Here is a 22,983-nt window from a genome sequence, read left to right on the forward strand (position 1 = left end):
GGACCCTCATTGGAGCAGCATCATGAAATCTCCTGCTACACTCTAAGTGTGTGAAATTTTTTTCATCTCCGAATTTAAACTTCCTCTGCCGACTTTTTAAAACTTTGTGTCGGGGGGGGAGAGTGCAGAGGAAGGGCATCAGAGGAGTGCTTTAAACTCCTCCGAGAGCCTCAGTGAAACAGGCACACACATACAATGGACTAAAAGGGGTGAAAGAGGAGAGGAGAGACCTTGAGACGGAGAGAGACGAGTGTAGGCGAGGTGAACCTCGAGAGAAAAGCAAAAAGAGGAAAGAACAAAAAAAGAACAGAGAGAATACTGACAAATCGGTGGTGAACAGAGGAACCGAGCAGCGAAGGAGAAAAAGAGATGAAGAAGAGAGGTGTTTTTTTTGGTCTAGGATGGCTAGAGACGTGATGAAACACCCTTCAGGCCAGACCTCCTCCCTTCTACTGCTCCTCCTCCCTCTCCTCCTCCCATCTTCCCTCCCTCTCTCCGCTGCTCTCAGCTAGGGTGCCGGTATTCTTAGGCTCAGCTGCTTCAGTGCAACGAGAGAGACAGAAAAAGAGAGAGAGAGAGAGAGAGAAAGCAGAGCGCTGGAGCCGGGCTCATCATTCACACAGATGGCAGAGAAAAGGAGAAGGACCTGCTGCATCCATCCACACCGTACACTGGATTTCACTGAAGATGGACATTGCAGTTAACCCCTCCCCCCAAAAAAAGAAAGGGAAGGAAAAGAGAGAGGTGGACTTAAAGACAGTGGAAGCCAGAGAAGGCAAAGTTAGAAAGTAAAGAGGGAGGGAATGAACAAAGCATAGAAAGGTGGAAAAAACAGAGACTGGGATCGAAGCTGAAGGAGAGATCACCTCTCGTGGAAAGCAAAGCAAGCAGTCAGGCTACAGCTGTGTGTAATTCAGCTGCGACTCCCACTCGTGGGTGCATGCGTGCGTGCGTGCGTGCGTGTGTGTGTGTGTGTGTTGAGACATTTCTGTGTGTTAGACGAGCACATAGCTGTGAAAAGAGAGGGAGAGAATCCAGCGGGAGACAGAGAGAACGCGTAGGAGCATCGCTGAGCACACAGCTTGACTGTGAGACAAATTGACTCTGACACCTTGTCCTCCGTCAGGAGTGTGTGTGTGTGTGTGTGTGTGTGTGTGTGTGTGTGTGTTTACTAGTCCGATATAGTGGGTGATCTTGTGGTCCAAAGTGTTAGTCAGGGGGTCGTTCCAATCCCGTTTACAAAGCCTCGGTGGTGGTTTGCGGCAGTGCAGAAGGTGGTGGTGGTGGGCTCGGGACAGTGGCAGGCCTAGGGGTGGGGGCATGGCCATGGGGGGGCCGCATCCCATCCTCCACCCTGCACCGGGACAGGCGCTGGGGCTGGGGGTCCTGGGGCGGGGGTCCATCTAGGGGCCCCTCCAGACTCTCAGAACTGCGGCCCTGGCTGAGCGGAGGGACGGCCACGACGGCGGGAGGTGGAGGTAGCGCCGGGGGAGGAGCCGGGGCGGAGAAAGTAGGCAGGGTGAGGTGTTCCCGCAGGGTCTGGGTTCTCCTCGCCTTGCTGGCTCTCATCTCTCTCACCTCGCTCTTCTTCACCATCTCGTTCCGTGGGGGCGTCAGCTTCAACTACCTGGAGCCGCCCGGGTGGGAGGAGTCGAGGAGGGTGAAGCTAGTGCCCAACTACGTGGGCGCACACAGGCTGGCGCCACCTTACACCTCGCAGCAGAAGACGTGTGCCTGCTCGCGCTGTGTGGGAGACCCGGGCGTTTCTGATTGGTTCGACGAGAACTTTGAGCCGGATATCTCACCTGTTTGGACCAGAGACAACATCCAGCTGCCCTCTGATGTCTACTACTGGTGGGTGGTAAGTAACAATATCATTTAACTTTACATGCTAGAGCTGACAAGTACTGTGAATGTTGTGAATGTGTATACATGTGTTTCAGTTTTTCGCAAGAGCTTGGGTGATAATAAATTTGTTTACATCTGATATGGTATGAAATTAAAGGACTAGTTCAACATTTTGGAAAATACCCTTTTTTTTGTTTTCTTTCCAAGAGTTAGATGAGGATATTGATACCACTCTCATGTCTGTAAAGTATATATGAAGCTACAGCCACCAGCTACTTATCTTAGCTTAGCATAAACACTGGAAACAAAGGGACACAGCTAACCTGTAAAAACAACCGTAAGGTAAGGAGGATGACATTATCTGTCGTATTCACCAACATCACACACAAACATAGAGTATAAAGCAACCAAACACTTTGTGTCCATGTTTAGTCAAGTTTGTCACGCGATGTTTCTCAGTATATCTAATGTAGTTACAGTTATAGTTAAACAGTTATTGTGTAAAATTATTATTTATTCTCTCAACTGAGGACACTAAGCTAGTTAAAGTCACTATTTGTAGAGGATTCATATGATTATAGCATCTTTCAAATTGTTCTGATGGCATACGTTTTTGTTTGTAGGAAAAAATAACGTTGACAATCTCGATGGAAATGGGTGCAGTCTTTGTTTAGCTTTCATCGTTTCATCTCTGGGTCCAGACCCTTTGCCACTGTGGCTTTTTGATACTATCACTGGGAGTCACCATAGACAGAAATAAAAATCCTACACATGGGGCCTTTAACTTAAACATTAAATACTTTTTTTTGTTTAAAGTGCCCGTATTATGAAAAAATAAATTTTTCTGTGATTCGGGGTGTTATTTTGTGTCTCTGGTGCTTCCACACGCATACAAACCCATCCATGCTGTTTTGAGTGAGATACGGTTTCTGAATGTATCCTGCCTTCAGTCTCCGGGTGAGCTGGTCAACAGCCAAAAAATTTGGTGCGTGCTAACCACTTTAGCTAATGCCACATCAGCTAGCTGTTTCTCCAACTTCGGTCAGTACAAGGCAGGATTAGCCGGGAGACTCCTTCTAAAAGAGGGTGCACTTCCAACTTTGCGTGGAATACATGCAGACGAGGGACATGTAAGTAGTTCTATAGTGTTGTAGCAGTGTTTTGCTATTGAGAACGAGGTGGCTCACCGCTAGCAGCGCTAGCTTCTAGCTAGTAGTCCTTACCTAGCTTCTGCGCATGTGCGATTCCCAACAAATATGGGATAGAAGTGTGATGCCTCACTCTGTAGCTAAAATAGAGACCTGAACACACAGGGTGAAAAGAGGAGCTGCAGCAATGTGCAGTACAACAAAAATATGGTGAACCTATAACCTATAATATGGGCACTTTAAGTGGTTTAATTTCTCTATTTGGAATAAAACTCCCAAACTGAACATTTACAGAACACATGGCAACACTTTTGCATAGATGACATGCAGACTGTTTTTCTGATTTAATATCCCTAAAACACACAAATATTTTGCAGCATTTCTGTGTGTTTTGACTTTGCATGTAGCACCATGAAACACAGAGGGGGGAAGTCAGTTACATGGGAGATATACGTTTTTTTAGAACACTAACACAAGGGGAGTAATACATCATAATCGCGGATCTCTCTCCATCCTCCTCATCCTCCCTCGTCATTGAGCCAACCAATCCCTTCTTACAAGATCTACATGCTCCTCATGTATCGCTGCCAGTCACATGTCATGGATGTCATGGTGGAGCATTACACGATTGGTCACTGGGCGTAAACCACTACTGAGTAATATCTGAAAAACTGAAATGAACATGTCTGTTTGAGAGAGTGCGAGAGAGAGAGACGGGATGCACTTAATTCAAGACAACTTTTATTACATTAACACCCCTTCTGTGTGTGTGTGTGTGTGTGTGTGTGTGTCTGCGTGCGTGTATGTGCGTGCATTTGTGTACTCATTTGTCAGCATATGTCCACTTGAATCAAAGTGTAAATGTGTGTTTCCAGTATTAGCTCTAGTGTTTTACAGTTTCCTTTAGTGGCCTAGAGTCCTATTTTAGAGCTGTAGCCTCATTCCAGCTCTGAAAAGGCAAAAAACTGCAAACACAGGCCAACAGCTGCCAAGTCACTAGGTCACACTGCAACACGGAGGTGATGAACTGGGAGAGAGAAAGAAGGAGACATAAATATTAAGAAGAAAAGACAAAGACAGGGGATCTGATAGGGAAGCAATAGGGGCGATTACATCCAGAACAAAGCACAGAAAGAGGAAACATGGACGGTAGGAAATTGGGAGTGGTGAAATTACACCAAAGTTTGCAAATAAACTAGAGAAATAGGGTGGAATGAGGACAGAAATGGAGAAAAAAAGAATATAGAACATGGAAGAAAACAATGAAAGGAACTAGAGAACAAACAGAAGAAAGGCACAAGGCCATACCAAGCAGGATAAACATACCAGTCTCCAGGGGCGTTTCCAGGACTTGAGGAGGTTCGGGGGACCCATTTAAATAGACTGCAATGCAATGCAAAACAGCAGTTGGCTTGCCCAGCTTGTTAATAGCCAGTGTATGTTCATTTCAGCTTCCAGTTTGTAGATGTAAGTTAGATGGCACCAACATTTGGCCAAATCATAACTGGCCTGGCAAATTTTGAACATTAAAGCAGGGCTCAACATAAAAAAAAATTCCCACTGGCCCCCGGGGCCAGTAGATCAGAGTTTTGCTGGCCCCTTCTACATTTTTACTGGCCCTGAAAGAAATATCATAGGTGTGATTGGCAAAGGACAAAAAAGCAGGAAAATATATGCCGCACCTACCATGAAACTTCAGAAAATGGTTCTAACTCAGCTAGCCACTGCCACTGGATGTTGTGCCATTAGCAGCAAAGCTAGCCATCAGGTAGGTATGAATCTGTTAACATATGCATACGTGGAGAAATATGCTGCGTTCCATTTACCTCAGAAGTCTGTGCTGGGAATGACATCACACCTGAGTTGACAAGTCCAGTAACAAGTCTAAAAACCATTATAGTTAACAAGGTGGAGGGACTCTAGCCAGGTTAGCTATTGTTAGCAATACCAGTTGCGGTATGCGGTATTTTGCACATACAAACACCATAGCAACCTGTCCACAGATAGAAGATGGATAGTAGTGTGTGAACGACTGTTTAAATGAGACACAAATTAGACAGAAGTGCTAATAAACAGTATATTCCTACAGCTGTCACTACTGTTGACGCTCGGAGCAGTTTAGAGTGAGAGACAAATATCAGATTAAGCTAATGTTAACTAACCCAATGGAATTTGCACATTTAGGCTGATGTTCATGTGTTATACTTTGAGGTATATTGTGAATTGTAATTTCACAAAGGTTTGCATTATTTTTAGATAACAGACAATTGTTGACCACATTACCTCCGTTACTCTGCAGTCTAAACGTGTCATACATTAGCAAAATAATGTAAGTTTTGTCATTTGGTTCAGTTAGCTAGGCAGCAGTTATACCTGGCAGTTACTTGGTGTAAATGTTTAGTTACAACTAATCTCTACGCAAGAAATTGTTTGTGTGGTACAACCCATGCGTGAATCTGCACTTTGTTAACACTAATGTTATATTACGCTAAGGTTGAACTTAGGAACAGCTGTTGCAATGGCACCCGGAAGTAGCATGGTTCTGCCAATGTGAGAATGGTTTATAGTAAGTGAAAAAGTGGTATTTACTTGAAAGTAGGTGCCAGGAAGCTAATACCTTCAGAGTCACAGCTGAAAGGAAGAAAGCTAAATGGCATTTGGCCATCTTGCTTCCTGGCTGCCAAAAAACATCTGCCAAAAATTAGAAGCACCTGAACAACAGCGCTGCAGCATGCCAAGCTAGCTCTGGGATCATGCAGGGAGTCAGAGGCAGAAGAAGGCAAAGGGATGGAGGGATCAAGGACGATGGAAAAACAGAGAGGGCAGGAGATCTGATCAGCACGCAGGTGTCCCAGAGAGACGAAGAAATGAAGAAAGACAAGAGGAGGAGGAGAACCAAAGAGGGTGCAAGGGAAATTAAAGAGAAGGAATTAGACATGAGAGCAAGGAGACTGCTAGAGAGGATGCCTGAATGAAAATGTAAGTGAATGAGATCTGTGTTGGCAAAAGCGAATTAAGGCCGATGGTGGGTGAAAAGGAAGCGGTGACAAAGGAGTGAGAAAATGGAGATCACTGTGTGGGAGAGAGGGAGAAAGACAGAAAGGAAAACATGGTTATGGAGAGGAACAGCCATGTAGTATCTGCCAATAGCCTCAAGGAATGTTGAGTGTGTGCATTTTTTTGGGGGGGGATTTTTTGTATGCGTGTGCAGGTGCTGGCTTAGTCTTTAAACACATGAATGCACATTTGCCTGTGTGGTTTGCCACAAGCTAAAATTGGAAGAATATTTTATAATTTATGTTTTTTCTTTATTCGGACATCTCTTTGTCAGCCGACGCTAGTACCTATGTGTCATTATTCTCTTTACATCACACTATAAGACAGTTCAAAACCATTATCAAAGACACACTTGACATTTAAATGAACAGACAAAGCAGAAATATATTTTTACTCTCGACTGTGCTCGGCTTTACAATCTATGCTTCTACAGTAAAAACACGAGCAATGACTGCATCGGAAAGCACCACTGTTAAAGAGGATTTCTCAATTGTTCAATTTCTCTCACAACAGGTGCCCATATAAACACTGAATTAGGTTCTGCTGCTGAAATCATTCTTCCTGTTCATTCTGGCTGTTTAAAGAATCCCTTCCTAATACACTTCCAATGGTCTAAACCCACAGTCGGTGCTGCCAGCCTGATAAATGTTGATAAAGGAGTTTGTAAGTGAATTAGTGGTCAATTTCATGAGGTGCTTACGTCTAAAGATGAGTAGTGCCTGCTTTAAAGGACAATACCGGTGCAAAATGAACCTAGGGGTTAATAACATATGTGTACCGAGTTGTTCGTTCTCTGGGATATGTTTTCACGCTAATCGAATGTGTCTCTAGCTTGAAACAAGCTAGCGCAAACCGCTGATTAGCTTATAAAAGTAGTCGTCGGGACAGAGGGTAAAGTAAAAAGAAATCTCTATGTCTTTACAACTAACATAGCTCAAGCACTAACCGTCCTTGAGCTATGTTACTGGTTACTAGTTACACGGCGTTTGTCACTCGACTGGTCATGACTGTTTTCCCAAGATGGCGCCTGCTTGTATACGTGAACGGTACTGTCTTTATAATCTACCTTTTTAATAAACTGTCTTACAAAGTTCTCAATTCTTCAATTTACATGTAGGGACCCTCGTTATGCTACCGTGGAAGTGTGGTGCTATTTTGAGCCGTGTTAGTGGTATACAAATAGCGATTTCTTTTAACTTTACCCTCGGCACTGATGACTAGCTTTATAAGCTAATCAGCAGTTTGCGCTATCTTGTTTCAAGCTAGAGACACATTCGATTACCATGAAAACATATCCCAGAGAACGGTCGACTCGGTACACATGTGTTATTAACCCCTAGGTTCATTTTGCGCCGGAATTGTCCTTTAACATGCTGCTGCCACATTGGCCATTAATATCTTTCATATTGCCAATGTCGGGTCCACATATTTAAAATATTCCCATTCAAAAAAAAATGTTGCCCCCAAAATAAAATTTGCCTCAAAAATGAAATGGTTTATTGATCTTTTATTGCAAAAATAATAATGATACTATCAAGTCAAGACTTTGTTTTGTCAAACTAAGTATATTATTTAATTATTTAACTTACCACTTAAACAGGTTTTAGTTTCCCAAAGCACCCTTTGGATTAGAGGATTAGGGCCATATGTGAAAAAATTTATTGAGTTCTGAGATTAAAGTCAGGCTGTTATCTCAGAATTCTGACTCTTTTTTTCTTTAAAAAAAAAGTGACTTTAAAAAAAAGTCAGAATTCTGACTTTTTTCTCAGAATTCTGACTTTAAACTCGGAATTCAAATACATTTTTCACATGTGGCCCTAATCCTCTTCCGTACAATTTGGAGTGGGGTTTAATTATTGCTTTCCACAATTCAGAGGGACTTATTTTGTATTAACTTTAATATCCACTTCAATTAAGTGCCCTGTCTTATTAACATTGTAATGGATACTATTCAAGCTGAACACTTTTATGGGATTTAATGTTTTCAACAGTGCATTAAGGCCACTTTCAAGGTGGCCGGATAGAAAACGAATCACTTCACATTCATGGGGTTACTTATCCTTTAAGTCTTTGACAGTCAGGTACTTAAAGGACAAGATCACCTACAGTATCATCTTCCTCCCCTCTTCTTTCTTTTTAACTTCATTTATCCTCCTTCCCTCTTTACATTCAACACATAACTAACTTGTTTTTGATCTACCCTTTATTTATTCTGGTCATTCAGCCAGACAGGAGAGGCGTGTTGTCATCTCTGCTGTCACTTTTGTTTATCCTATCAAACGGAACTCTGGGTACTTTGGACATATCACTGCTGATGGATGGTGTAAAAGAAAACTTGCCTGATAAGAAACAAAGAACCTTTAGCACACTGTCTCTTTAGGTGTAATATACAGTTCATGGGCAGACAAACGGACACAAGTAGGCTGAAAGAAGCAAACATTTGGTGGGAGTGAGAAGCTTCCATACTTGTGGCTTTTTTTTCTTGCTTTTTTTTTTTTACATTTGTCATCCCTTCTTCCACTGCCATCTGTTTTTTTTTTAATTATTTTTATTCAGCTTGTTTTTGACATGTGGACAGCAATGCCTCTGCTCCTCTGACCACAGCTCACCCAGTCTGACTGCATCCTGTCAGTCTGGCACATGGCTGTGACCTAAACACACACACACACACACACACACACACACACACACACACACACACACACACACACACACACACACACACACACACACACACACACACACACACACACACACACACACACACACACACACAGGCACAAGCACCTGCTTATTTGCACATGAATGCAAGCCAGTGCATGCATACACACGTACACGGGTACACAGAAAGTAACTAAATATAAAGTCTGTTGTCACATCCAATTTGTCTGTAGAGAAGAAACTATGCATCCTAACCATACTTTTTCTCTCTTTCTCTGTCTCTCTAGATGTTACAGCCCCAGTTTAAACCTCACAGCATCAAGCAGGTGTTGTGGAAGTTGTTCCAGGTATTTTATATTATTAATTCATCTGTCCAATACCCTGGTACTTTGAAATCAGCAAAGTCATCACTTCACACTCTTGGGCAAAGGCTGAGGGGAACAGATAGACATAAGGGTTTATCAGGGTTTTTTTCTTCTTCCTTCTGAATCTCAATGCAGCTCAGTGCTTTCACATAAAGCTGTATATTTCAACATCTCAGTCTGGCTCCTTAAGGGCAGAAGGCACTCATGTATTTTTCATTGATGGTCCCATGAAGAATTCACCCCAGTATCGAGAGCAGGATGTAGTTTTACAATCAGGTCTGAGCTGCAGGTTAGGTTCTTTTATGTCTCTTGCTGTTAGTGCTAGTGTCCTATTTCATTTCCTGTGTAGCTCGAATCGATTGATTCAATCATGGCTGTCTGTCGCAGGTGATTCCCGGAAGGTCGCCATACGGCTCGTGGGATCCAAGACGTTGCCTGCGCTGCGCCGTGGTGGGGAACTCGGGAAACCTCCGCGGGTCCGGATATGGGGCGACCATTGACGGACACAGCTACATCATGAGGTGAGAGGGATGGGGGCAATAGATAGACGGGCAAAGAGATAGAGACCGGAGAGCGAATGCAGGGCTCCATTAGATTAGAGCAAGACTGAAAGATATGGAGATAGAGGAGAAGATGAAGACTGAAACTGAGATAAAGAACGCAGGAGGAGGAGGAGGAGGAGGAGTGAGACCGCTGGAGAGAAGAGGAAGAGAGATTTCTTTGAGTGTTGTACATCTTATTTTACTGTATTTAAGGCACTTACGTAGACCATAGGAATGGTTTAAGTGGTTGGCTGTTTGTATGTGAGTATAAGTGTAACTATGTATATTTATTATATTTGTATAGGGCTAGACTTTCTTTCTTTTTAAACTGATATAAATTCTGCTTTTTATTAATTTATTGTTTAACTGTGAGAGTGAATTCAATAAACTCAAACTCATAGATTTCATGTGAGGGAGAGCACTTTAGCATCACACTACGCTAGTATTAATAAAGAAGCAGACAGCAGATGTGTGTTTCTGACGCTAAATTTAATCCCACTCTTCAAAGCCGACTGGGTGACAGGGAGGTCACATGACTCGTGTGAGGTCACAACTGCTGAGAGCTTTGTGTCCTAAGAAGCTGAAGCGTATACATTGTGCCTCTCACACCCATGCAGAGAGGCATATAAATCCGTTTGTCCGAAATCCATTTCCCCGCTCTTTTTCGCGCAGCAGGGATGGATCACAGAGCCTGATTGTTGTCCGTTGGCACGAACACACAGCCGTATGTTGTTTCCTGCAGCGAGTGTGCGTGTGTTGTGGCCACGTGCTTGTGGCATGAAAGCCTCCGCAGGAATGACTAGTATTTTTTGTTTCTGCGTGCTAAAAGCATTAGCATCCATTAGCGTTGCGCTCTCAGTAGACCTGTGTGGGCAGCCTCCAACTTCCATCTCCTGTTACACTTTCTCATTGCTGTGGTTTTGATTCTCATTTGCTTCTATAATCAGCTTGGTCCCACTCACCACCACCACCTACCTCCTGTCTGTCTGTCTGTAAGTCTGTCTGTCTGCCTTTTCACTCCCGCTATCCTATCTGATTGTTCACTGATATATGGGTAGGCTTACTCTGTGGCCTTTTTTTCAGGTGCACCTTCCTGTTTACATAAACAGCTCACTCCTCCAGACAGTGAGTCACATCTACTGTAAATACAGCAAAAGTCTGAAGTACTTGATAAATGATATAATAAAATGTACTGGGAACTGGGAACTGCTTGTCATCAGACCTGTTAAAGTTATGCATTGAACCACTGCTCTAACCATTTTTTTATATTAACGATGACTCAAATGACTACGGCTACGGTGAAGTGGTTTGCTGGTAGGGACAAACCCACTGTGATTTATCACCCTACGCTGCTGTTGGTTTTACAGCCTGTAGCTTTTCTGTTTTGGTTCACTCTCAACCACTTTTCAGTGGAAAAAGCTCAAAAAAAGCCACCGTATGCTACAGACAGACAAAGTTAGCGACTAGCTGGTGAACATAGTGCAGCATTCAGCAGCTTCAGAGCCAGATATTTCCCTCAGCAGCGACTCCAAATGGATGCCAGTGTTAACTATTTGTTAACACTTTGACCATATCAATTTAAGATAGTCTCACATTGCCAGACCTCCGCAGCGCTGTGGAGTATTGTCTGGCTACACCACACATACATTATGTGATAGGAGAAAAAAATCCTCTGGGTTGTTTTGCATTTCTTTAAACCAATCACTAACGTCTTGGGCAGCGCCAAGCTCCGGGTGCAGCGACGGCGGCTCTGCAGAATAGTCTCTGGAAGGAACTTGTTTTGGTGGAACATTTGCACCCTGCAAAAGAAACACACACAAAAATATCAAATGAAGTTAACTGTTGACACAATACAGTAATGTGAGCTATTTCAATTAGCTGGATACATGGTTAAACATAATTTGTTCTTACTGTATTTGTTCATATTGCCATTTGAGCAAATCCCCACCAATCGGTCCCAAAATGTCCCATTTGGATAGTTAATACCGTAAACACGTTCATCATTCCCCGAAAGAACCAAGCAGGCCAGCCTTGCTGCACAATCCAAATTTTCTGCAAAACTTGGCATTTTTAGCATGTAGCTTGCTAGCTCGAAGGTTGTTGTTGTTGTTGTTTCCTGAAGCCAAGGGAGTTTGAGATCGTCAACACACACAGAGCGGAAGGTGAGGGACATCGGATGTCAGGCAATTATCCTGAAAATGTACTGTTGATCCAGACTCATTTAAGAAGAAAATAATGTAGTTTTTTTTACAGCTTGTTGCGCTGCCTCCAAGTGGCCAAATTCAGGTTTAACACAATAAATAAAAGAAACAGGTGATCTAATTTATAAATAATTTTTATTTTATTTTTTTATTTAACCTTTATTTATCCAGGTAAGTCAATTGAGAACAACTTCTCATCTGCAACAACGACCTGTCATATTCACACAGTTCCACATTCATACCTGGAATTAAACTACTTTTTTTTTTTTTTAACCTTTAAAGGTCCCATGACATGGTGCTCTTTGGATGCTAGTGGTCCCCTAATACTGTATCTGAAGTCTCTTTCCCGAAATTCATTCTTGGTGCAGAATTACAGCCACTAGAGCCAGTCCCACAATGAGCTTTCCTTAGGATGTGCCATTTCTGAGAGAGGGGGGGGGGGCAAGGTGGAGAGTGGGGGTGTGGCCTTGACCAACTGCCACTTTGCTCGTTTGAAAGCCATGATGTCGCTCTCTCATGGGTGGGCCAAATTCTCTGGGTGGGCAAAGCAGAGAAAGGGGAGGTAACCTTGCTCCTTATGACCTCATAATGAGAAGATTCCAGATCGGTCCATCTGAGCTTTCATTTTCTGAAAGGCAGAGCAGGATACCCAGGGCTCGGTTTACACCTATCACAATTTCTAGCCACTGGGGGGACCATAGGCAGGCTGGGGGGAACGCACATTAAAAAACCTCATAAAGTGAAATTTTCATGACATGGGACCTTTAAGTTGGTTCCAAAAACATTCAGGAACTGTTATCAAGTCAGCATGAAATTAGATCCTGTGAAACACTTCTGGGCACCTATTTGACTACAGTTGAAGGTCACACATTGCCAGCTAACGAAATGTGACCTGAAGACGTACATCTCTTATGCTGTCCCTCCCTTGCTCCCAGGATAAACCTGGCCCCCACTGTGGGCTACGAAGAAGACGCCGGCAGCCTGACCACTCACCACTTCATGTACCCGGAGAGCGCCAAGAACCTGGCGGCCAACGTCAGCTTCGTCCTGGTTCCTTTCAAAACGCTGGATCTTGTCTGGATCACCAGCGCTCTGTCCACTGGCACGATTCGATTGTAAGAAGAGACAGACACACACACACACACACACACACACACACACACACACACACACAATTGTGAGAAGCCAGACAGTTGCTGGACTGGAACAATCTGTCAACTGTCAATCATCCAGAATTCATAGCTGCCGCAATCACATAAAGTGCTGATTGAATGGGTTTAATCAATTTCTCTCTCTCTCTCTCAGTACCTACGCTCCAGTGAAGCAGTTCCTCCGCGTAGATAAGGACAAGGTGTGTATTTTTAACTTCCATTTGCTTAAACCTTTGCCCATTTTCACACACTGGCAGTAATACGCCAACACATACACATTCTGCAGCCACACACACACACACACACACACACACACACACAGAGTGACCCCGCTTTGCTGCAATTATATCATCCCCTCCCCATTGTTGATGACGGATTACAGTTAGATTATAAACCTTCCCTTTGTTTTTAATAATCTTCTGCTCGCTCTGTAATCCGTGAAAATAAATAAACTCATGCTAATCCCCGGCATGTGAAGACCGTAAATATCTTGGCCGGGTCAGAGACACAGCGTCTTGGGGCCGGCCTAAATATATAAATTAAAAAAAGACTCAGCGTAGCCTAAAGCCCTGTTTGTTGGGGCTGAGCATCACCTGGAGGTAGATGACACATTTGTAATTACCGTTCATCAGGTTAACAGTGCTTTTACAGTAATCTCTCACAGCAATCACAACCTCAGGGAGTATTCAAATTGAATGTTGCAAAATCTTCTGTTGTTCGGTTGGACCTTTTGAATATGCAGCGGCTGGTTATCTTTCCTTTATTACTGTTTACATGATCTGAGTGAAAGCTTTACATGTAAATTCAGAGGAACTTGGGTTTAACTATACATAAACTAGGAATATTTGGAAAAACAAATCCCCCATTTTGTGGCTCTTTCTGAATACAAGACTGTGGATCCTTCCTGATAAACAAGCGTGTAGAAAGTTTTTACCTTTAGAAGAAATACACTATGTTTGGGAAGACAGAGAAAAGGAGCGCTTCTTTTTGGAAAAAAATCTAGCAAGGTGCTCTTTTGTGCAGGGGTGATCCAATAGCATCAGAACAGTGTGAAAACCAAGGCCCTCTCAAAAAGGTTAAAAAGCCTTTATTGATACGGCTAAAAACCCACCAACGCTTTGCAGCACACAGCCTGTTTTCAGGGTGACTAACCAGGGGCACAATCAATCTCAAAACGGTTTGCTAGGGTTTCCTCGCAACGGTGTGCAACTGCTTTTTATTTATTTATTTTTTATTTTTTACGATCATTTGGCCATTTTAGACCTCTATTTATATAGGACAGCTGAAGAAATGAAAGGGGGGAGGAGAGAGGGGAAATGACACGCAGCAAAGGGCCGCAGGTCAGAGTCGAACCTGCGGCCGCTGCGTCGACGAGTAAACCTCTATGTGTGGCCACTTGCTCTACCAGGTGAGCTACACAGGCGCCTGGTGCACAACTGTTTTGAGATATATTCTCTCTCATTTGGTGGGTGTGTCTGTCGTTATTGGCTGTGTCACAGGTGATAGCCAATCAGCAGAGACGTGTCTGTAAACTCTTGATAATTCAAAGGCAGAGCGCTGGCACATACAACAGGGTGTTCAATGCAGCCCCGTTTCAGTATATATATAAAATATGTTGCTACGTTTTGTCGGGTAGTGAACGTGGCCCAGAAATGAGACACAAACAGGAAATATATAGGACAAAGGCAGGAAGTGACATCATACTCAAAACCATAGTAAAATAGAACCATTGTGACATATAGTTACAATATATGAAACAGAATAAAGTCCCAACGTGCTAAATAATAGTGGAAAATAATAATAATGTATTTATTTATGTTTGGGTTTGATTCTTAGTAAAAAAATGTACAGCAAGTAGACAGTATTAGGGCTGTGCTCGATTGAAGAAATTCTTAGTCGACCAACACTCATTCAATTGTACCGACTAATCGATTAGTTGATTTAATCGACAGATCTGTAAATCTGAGTTTCTCCGCAAAGAGTCATGCAAATGCACCACTTTAATTCTTGTGTTTACCAGAGATGTGCTCGTACATTTCTTGGAAATAAGTCATTCAGCATGAAAAAATCATAAAACATAACTAATCGACTGAAGAAATCTAAGTTGACTAAGACCAAAACAACGGATTAGTCGACTAATCGACTAAGAGGGAGCAGCCCTAGACAGTATGTTACAGTATTTCCCTTTCTGAGCGTTTCTATCCTCCACCCAGGTCCAGATCTTCAACCCGGCATTCTTTAAATACATCCACGACCGTTGGACCAGACATAATGGCCGCTACCCCTCCACTGGCATGCTCGTACTGTTCTTTGCCCTGCATGTCTGTGACGAGGTCAGTTTCTTTCTCTCTCCGCTTTCACATAACCACATACTGTAAAGGCTGTTTTATGGTTCTGCGGAGGCTCCACGCGGAGCTTTCGCCGTAGCCTACGTAAGTGGCCTGATGTTCATACTTATGCGCTGGTGTGTGCGTCGAGCCGGCATGTGTGTGTGTGTGTGGGGAGTGTGTGGTGGAGCGAGGGATCAGTGAGAGAGTGACGGCGATTAGCTTCGGAGCGAGTACCGACTCTAGAGTCATAGTGAGAGAAACAAAGTGTCTCCGCTGTGTTTTCTGACCACGGTGGGAGATCTGGAGCAGGAAAAGTTAACCCTCTCCTTCTCCTTGATTCCATGTTGTTTATGGTAGGGCTCGGTGTCGTTCAAAAATGTTCGATACCGGTACTGATACCAATACCGTGACTTTGATACCGGTTCCTAAACGATACTTTTTCCAATACCAATTTTGTAAAACAAAAATAAATTACAAAATTACACATTACGGCACACATCTTTATTTATTTTTCAGCTCCTGCTATGTGAGCTCTGTCTCTGAGTGTAACGTAGAGTTTTTCCTGCGTGTCTCAACGTGTAACATTAGACAGCCAATCACATTATAAGATCTCGGTAGAAACATGCTGCATGCTTACTGGCTCACTGACGCTGATGAGATTTACTCTTTATAGGTATTGAAATTGGGTATTGAATGACGAGGCATTTTTTCGATACTCGATACTTTAGAGGCAATTCGGTCGGTGCCTAAAAAGTCTTGAATTCGGTACCCAGCCCTAGTTTATGGATAAGGAGCACCAGGAAATGAGTCGGGGGGGAAATGCAACACTACCAATCCATGGCCGAGTGACGTGCGTCGCTGCGACGTGTAGTTACATTTTCCGAGAGGTGCACATCAGGCTACGGCGTAGGGTCCGCCATCGGTTTTTGTCTTCACGTGTCTACGTGCGTAGCAACAGCGTGGATTTTACGCAGAAGTATAAATCAGCCTTAAATCCTTACATCATATTCATCCTGGATAGCTACACATTTGTAATCACACACTTCGCTCTTCGACTCTCCTCTAGGTGAACGTGTTTGGTTTCGGGGCAGACAGCAGGGGAAACTGGCACCACTACTGGGAGGAGAACCGCTACTCCGGAGAGTTCAGGAAGACCGGCGTCCACGACGCCGACTACGAAGCCCAGATCATCCAGCTGCTGGCGAAGGCTGGCAAGATCACTGTATTCCCAGGGAAATAAGCAGCAAATCACCCTGTGGATCTAATGGTCCAACACTGGTACGGCAACAGACACTATAGAGGCTGCTTCAAAACGTGTTAGATATTCTCGCTTTCACTCACCTGCTCCAGTTTGGGTTCCCGGTTTGGCTTACAGTACAGAAGGCGAGCTGTAACGGTCACATACCAAACAATGTTATTCCATTCACTTTCCCTCATATTGAGAAGTCAGCCACCAATTGAGGCTCTCATCAGAGAACATGGTGTAGACTCTTAGGAACCAGGAAAAGGGAACATGTAGATCCAAATGTAGTTCTGCTCACCTTGGACTGACCTAAAACTGGAAGTTGAGCCTTACATTTCACACTAGAGTAATTGGCTCTTAGTAGTTTTCAAGGTTTTACCTCTAACGACCAGCGCAAGACCACAGATCTCGACTCAAGCGAAGGCTGCACAGCAGGAAAACTCAGCCCGATCACCCCAAATACTGACTTTAGCAGCGCAGGGAGAGAGCCAGAGAGGGAAAGATCTCACGTGCAAGAGTCATACTTCCGGACTCGCCTTGGATGAGTGTGTAACACTCATCCGTTAACAAACACACAGTATGCTACATACTGAAAAGGTCACAGAAACAGCACCGTCAGCATCCAGGAGACTATTGTTCTACAGCCCCGTGATGTCGGACAGTAACAAAGTGCGTGTGAAAAAATTACAGTTCTTACCCTCTGAGCACGAGGCGCCGGGCTGCAGGCCTGCTGACAAGTTTGCCACTACGGACACAAACCGTGGAGCTATCTGAAGCCGTTGTGCTGTTGAACATTTTGAGACTTTAAGGACTAATCTTACAGAACCCCGGGCCAAGAGTTTCTTGAGAAAGAATTTTTCCTTCTCAAGTCCTATACGAGGCTTGCCACTTTTCACTGTCGTCACTCCCCTTCATGTGATTTCAGCCTCACAAGACGGCGTTACAAGGACGTTGTAAAACGGTTGGTTATGAGACGATAGCTGTGCGATTGCCGCGAGTTTATATATCGTATGGCTGTCCTCTGAACCCTGCTGGGCCTTACCATGCTTAGCAAGGCCTGGACACCTTGCAGCACACTCACGGAAATATGATCAAGGCTTTTGCCTTTTGGCCATTCTGACTCCGAGAGATCGCTGCAACATGAGCTTCAGCTCCTGTAGAGCCAGCCAATCGCGTTTTAAACACCACGGACAGCCACAGGCCAGGCTACATTCCCATCCAGACACGGGGAGAAGTGTTCTGGGAGGGTGTTGGTTTGACTGCGTGAGACTCTTAATGAGGCCAAAAGGCAGTCTCCTGGGATCTCGTGTTTGGATGGAGGCACGCTGGTTTCTGGACCGGAGTTTCATCCCCATGTGGTCTGTCAGGCTCTAATTTGGGAGAGCTGGGGCATGAAGAACCAGTCTGACTAAGGCAGCATGAGAAATACGTCTTTTGCTCCAGTGTTTTTAAAGGATGAAACGGAAAGACCTTGCTTCGCAAACTCATACTTCTACACACACTGGACTGGGTTCACCAATTTTGGTTTTCTGAAAGGACGGAGACAAAAAAAAAAGGGACCGTGCTCTGCTTCTTTTCCCTTTCACAGACCTGACTCCTGGATCCCAGTGGAGCTGGAGGCTGTCAGGATCATTTCGACCCAGATTAAGAAAAACCCCCCAATGGATCTGGGAATTCTTTAACCTGTCAGCAGCTCTGCTTCATTAACCACTAGCCCCGGTCTCCGCTCAGCCGATTATAACTTATAACAGCTATGTCTGGAGGGGGTGGAGCCACCAGACGCCTTAGACCTCCGTAGCACATACACTGCACTTCCTGTTCTGATTTTCATGTTGATGACATATCCCCCTGCAGACTGCAGATTTCATATCGTTTTATTTACTGTTTAGATTTGGGTTTAAACTTTGGCTGGATTTATACTGTTGGCTCAAATTGCATTTTCTTTCCCTCCCAGTTGGCACATTAATGGCTTTTATCATGATTTGGTATCCTCAAATAATGCCTGTTTACAAATGTATAGCCTCCATTGTAAGTTATGTACGTCTTTAACAAAGGAGGCACAATAAATACCAGTCACAGAAGTGCTGCTAGACAGTATCGAAAAACGGAAAACGTCTGTGGAAAACAGAACACGTGTGCCACGAAGAGGAAGGAAAATGAAAGTATTTGTTTGGGGGCTGTAAATCCATCCAAAGATGCCGTTACAGAGATGTGTTTATCAAGAAGCAGCTGGTGGCTGATGAGAAGAGTACTCAGGCTTCCTACGCAGGCCTCTTTCAAGATGTGATAAGTAATATTTGTACTGCCCCGTTACACCAAACTAATGTTTGCATGGGTTTGAATGATCGTTGGTCAGTATTAGTGACTCAACAGTTACTTCATGTTGTGCTTAGAGCTCTGGCTTCTAAAAGCCACTTCCCAGACTGTACTCTATTTAGTATTTATGTCAGTTAAAGAGTAGTAAGTATTTGTTGGAGCTCATGGATACACAAAATGTGAATGTAAACAGAAACTCCACAGAGCACCATTACGTTTGGGGGGGGGGGGGCCGAAAACCTTCTTAGCTATTATTTATTTAGAGTTTAACACTTAGAAACTCTAATTTGTCTTATCAGGACTGTGTGGCTGTGGTTTGGATCAGGTTGATGTGGCCACACGAGCAAACGGCCCACCAAATGTTATCAGATTCAAAAACCGCAAACAGTTTGATTAGTGCACAGAAAGACGTGACGTCGCTTTAATTTTCTCCATCTGAGCCACGCCCACTTCAAAACAATACAAAGAGCACAGACAAAAACACAAAATACAAAAATCTCTTAACGGAACTAACCCAGTGCGTTTGCATTAAGGATCCAAGGACTCACAGTAAGAAGAACATCCAGAAAAGGGCCTTTAATTAATGTTCCTTTTAAAACTATGTGAAAGGGTGGTATATTGTTTTAGTGACTCGAAAACCTAATCTGGTAAGAAAGACAGCTACATTTGTGAATAGAAGCTGTGTAGGATTTAACCACATGGCAGTATGAAGCTCATTCTTATTAAGTTTTTAATTTTTTTTTACATGTTCTACCATTGCTCCTGCTGAGAAAGGTTTGAGGTAGACACACACACACACACACACACACACAAAGTGAGGAGGGTTGGGGTGCCATACCGCCCCCAGCAGGCGATGGGAAGAACTGTGCCTCCTCTGATATCAGTTCTGTTGGTGTATTAGTGTCTATCTATCTTGTGTATTATCTTTGGAGGATTATCGTGTAACCTCATGTGACTCTCATGTATTACCATTCTACGTTATATGCCTTCAATGTTTTTATCCTACTTTGCACATAACAGATTTTATAGGACGCCGTAGTGTTGTGCTGGCTCACTTTAAGAGTCAGTGCGGCTGAAACTGGACATATTGTTTGTGTTTTCTCTCTCTCTGTCACACGCACACACACACACACACACACACACTCATGCTTCCGTGCCTTGTCCTGCTGCTGGACGTTTCTCGCCTACAGCTGCTTCTTCGGCCACACACGCCATGCTACCTTTGCTTTCTTTTTTAGTCCCACACACACTAACATGTCTTTTGGCTGAGAGCTGTGCCTTCTGAGCTGCACACACAAACACACACACACACACCTACATGAAAACACACTCTGCCTTCTGCTCGGGGTACAGACACCACCCGCTCTTCACTTCTTATTGCTTTGGGCACTCACATTGTTTTCTAAAGATCGCTGTCTGCTAAAGGCGAGCATGTAAACCGGCGATGCAGTGTGACTTGCTGTGAATTCATATTAGGACATCAGGACAACTTATTGAACATAAAGCGGATACTTTTGAGGCATTTCTTGCTTTTCTAGATTGCATAGTGAAGAATGGCTGGAAAGGGCCATCTGCTTGATTACAGCCCACAGTGTTGCAGGTGCCTGTCCGGTTTCTCTGTATCTGTTTCCATCGACACGGCGACCGTAGAAGAGACGGTGAAGATGACAAAGCATCTGAAGGTTTAAGACATATCGGTGTGTGACGCTTGCTTTTCGTGGTTCGGTGTTTTATTGGAGTTGTCAGCCGCTGCGGTCCCTGTGTTATTGATGATTGTTTCCCAAGATGCTCCCTCCGACTTCAAAATGAATGTGTAAAATTGTTTTGGAGTCTCCGGCAGCAGAATAACACATTTCCTATCACATCCTTGCAGCCTGCAGTGTGAGGAAAAGTCTTAATAGCCGACTGCGCCACCCAAACGCGGCGAGACCTCCGTTCCAGCACGGAAACTGTTATCAGCATCCTCAATTTGGCACAGTTGTAGACCAGAACATTGTGATCAGATAGACGGGGGGGGGGGAGCAGGGTGATTCCTCTCTGCTGTGCTAGTTTAAATTAGAGTGGAGGTTTTACAGCACATGACACAGATCTGAGAGTGTTCCCTGTAGCATCTCCAGCCCAAAGTAGGCCTTTTTCTCCCGACGCTGACCCAATACACACAGTTTTTTGTCTTCTGGAGTTTTGTCTCTCCAGTTTTCAGGTCAACGTCTGCGCTGTGACCGTGTCAGGAACATCCATCAAGAAATACAGAGCTGCATCGGTTGAGAGCATTTTGGGAAATGCGGTTCTTCATTGTGACAGTCCGATGTCCGGGGAGCAGCATGTTTTCTCAGGTGAAACCTGAACGCGTGGTTCAGTCCTCTGGTAACACCGACGGAAACAAGTCAAATTAAAGCTTTTTTTTTTTTTTTATTGCAGGCCACTCATGTAAAACATCCCCAGACTAAAATCTGTTCTACTTTGCTGCCGGTGAAATTTCAGGACTATTTCCACACCGTTTTGTCTCACACACTCTGTGCTGACGTATATTTCGGTAAAGCCACAAACACTATTATACACATTATATAGTGATTACCTAAAAACGTGTTGCGGAGCCTTGTACGACTGCACAAAGCAGCAGACACCAACCGCTGGAGGTTACCATCATTTTCCTGGATAGGAAAGGAGGCTCATTAAATTGAATATTTGATGGGGTAATTAGAACAACGTTTTTGTGGAAATGAGCACAGTCTGAAAGCACACCTGCTCAGCTTGGGGGGGAAAAAAGTGGATTCTGATGTGTTTATGTCAGAGGGAGAATATCTGTAAGCATCTCAAACCCTTAGGTGCATCTACATTTAAAGGAATAGTTTGACATTTTTGGGAAACAACCTTTTATAGGAGTACGGTGAGATCATGCACACACGAGTGGTATCGATCTATTCACCTAACTCAGCAAGAAAACAAATAAGTGTTTTTTTCCCAAAATGCCAAAGCGTATACTTGCTATTTTAATTAATTAAATTGGTTGTTTTTCTTCTAGCTGTGGTAGCCTACTTAAGGCTTTATTACTTCATAACATATTAATCAGAACCTCATTACTGAGCTAGAGTTAACAGAAAATTGGATCAATTTGCGGTTGTCTGGCAGGAAGAAAAGCGGTCCATCTCCAGCCGTAACAAAAAGTAATATCTGCCAGAGTGTGAGGCTGGAGAATCATTTTTATAGCACGCACATCTCCTCAACCGTTTTTTTTTTCTCTCCAGTTGCTATGGTTAAAGACTAACTCTCGCCAAAATGCAAGCTAGGGTCTTTTTGGGAATGTACCCGAGTCAAACTTTCGTTTAAAAGCACAATTAGGACGGAAGCGCCACTTTTAAGATTGACCGTATTTTCGGTGAAATGGCCTTTTGAATGGGAGTGCTAGGGGCACTACTACGATGGCATCAAAATCAACATTTTTAAACCACTAAGAAGGCTCGACACGACATGAGACTTTGCTCCAAGTATCACCGGGGGCTCGACACGTGAACTCCAACATTGTTTGTGTACACCGAGTTTAGTAAAAAGAAAGATTTCGAACGACTCACGTTAGCTGTTGTTGTTTACGCTATCCGCCATCTCGCCAGTCAAAAAGTATCAATCTCCGAATGCGGATGAACGGACTCCATAGGAGGAGATGTCATTCTTATATGAGGCTCCTTTTTCAACTGCAAGGTCAATATTGTTTTTCACTAACGACAAAACGACGAATTCTCCGCATTTATATGGAACTAAGCTTTAGGAGATTTCCATCTTTACTCTCCTAACCCGTTAACGTTGCATTCGGAGATCAACACTTTTTCACTGGCTAGATGGCGGCGAGCCGAAATACCAACCGCTAAAGTGAGTTGTTCAAAACCTTTGTCACTACCTGATGTGAGTCGAGTGCAGATTGCGCGTGCTCAGATTTAAACGGTTCACGGCATAACGCCAAGGGATCCGGCGAACGTTTTAGCTATCTATGATTGCTTGATCGCTAACGTTAGCTCAAAACGCCATTCAAGTGACAGTCCTTGTTGTGTTTGATTGCTAACTTGCAGCCAGCAGTGAACGAACTTGATTATGTAGATCCATTTTTATTGTATTGACATTACAGAAGT

At 43.7% G+C, this 22,983-nt stretch overlaps 1 protein-coding gene across 1 annotated transcript; it reads left to right on the forward strand.

The window, feature by feature from the left end:
* Nucleotides 1–687: 687 nt before the first annotated feature.
* st3gal2 (ST3 beta-galactoside alpha-2,3-sialyltransferase 2) lies at nt 688–22,190 on the forward strand. Its single transcript, XM_039809155.1, has 8 exons — nt 688–780; nt 1,214–1,861; nt 9,002–9,061; nt 9,467–9,600; nt 12,758–12,937; nt 13,128–13,173; nt 15,187–15,306; nt 16,370–22,190. Exons 1-8 carry the CDS (start codon nt 688–690, stop codon nt 16,541–16,543), a joined length of 1,455 nt encoding a protein of 484 aa, XP_039665089.1. The 3' UTR covers nt 16,544–22,190.
* Nucleotides 22,191–22,983: the final 793 nt, after the last annotated feature.

The sequence above is a fragment of the Perca fluviatilis genome, chromosome 8, assembly GCF_010015445.1.
Source record: "Perca fluviatilis chromosome 8, GENO_Pfluv_1.0, whole genome shotgun sequence".
Classification (NCBI taxonomy): domain Eukaryota; kingdom Metazoa; phylum Chordata; class Actinopteri; order Perciformes; family Percidae; genus Perca; species Perca fluviatilis.

Bases quoted from the DNA above. Each gene is read 5' to 3' on its own strand.
- st3gal2 (XM_039809155.1), top strand. From the start codon at position 688: ATGGACATTGCAGTTAACCCCTCCCCCCAAAAAAAGAAAGGGAAGGAA. The intron at 781-1,213 runs GTTAGAAAGTAA...CCAAAGTGTTAG, and splicing joins TGGAAGCCAGAGAAGGCAAA to TCAGGGGGTCGTTCCAATCC. The intron at 12,938-13,127 runs GTAAGAAGAGAC...TCTCTCTCTCAG, and splicing joins TCCACTGGCACGATTCGATT to TACCTACGCTCCAGTGAAGC.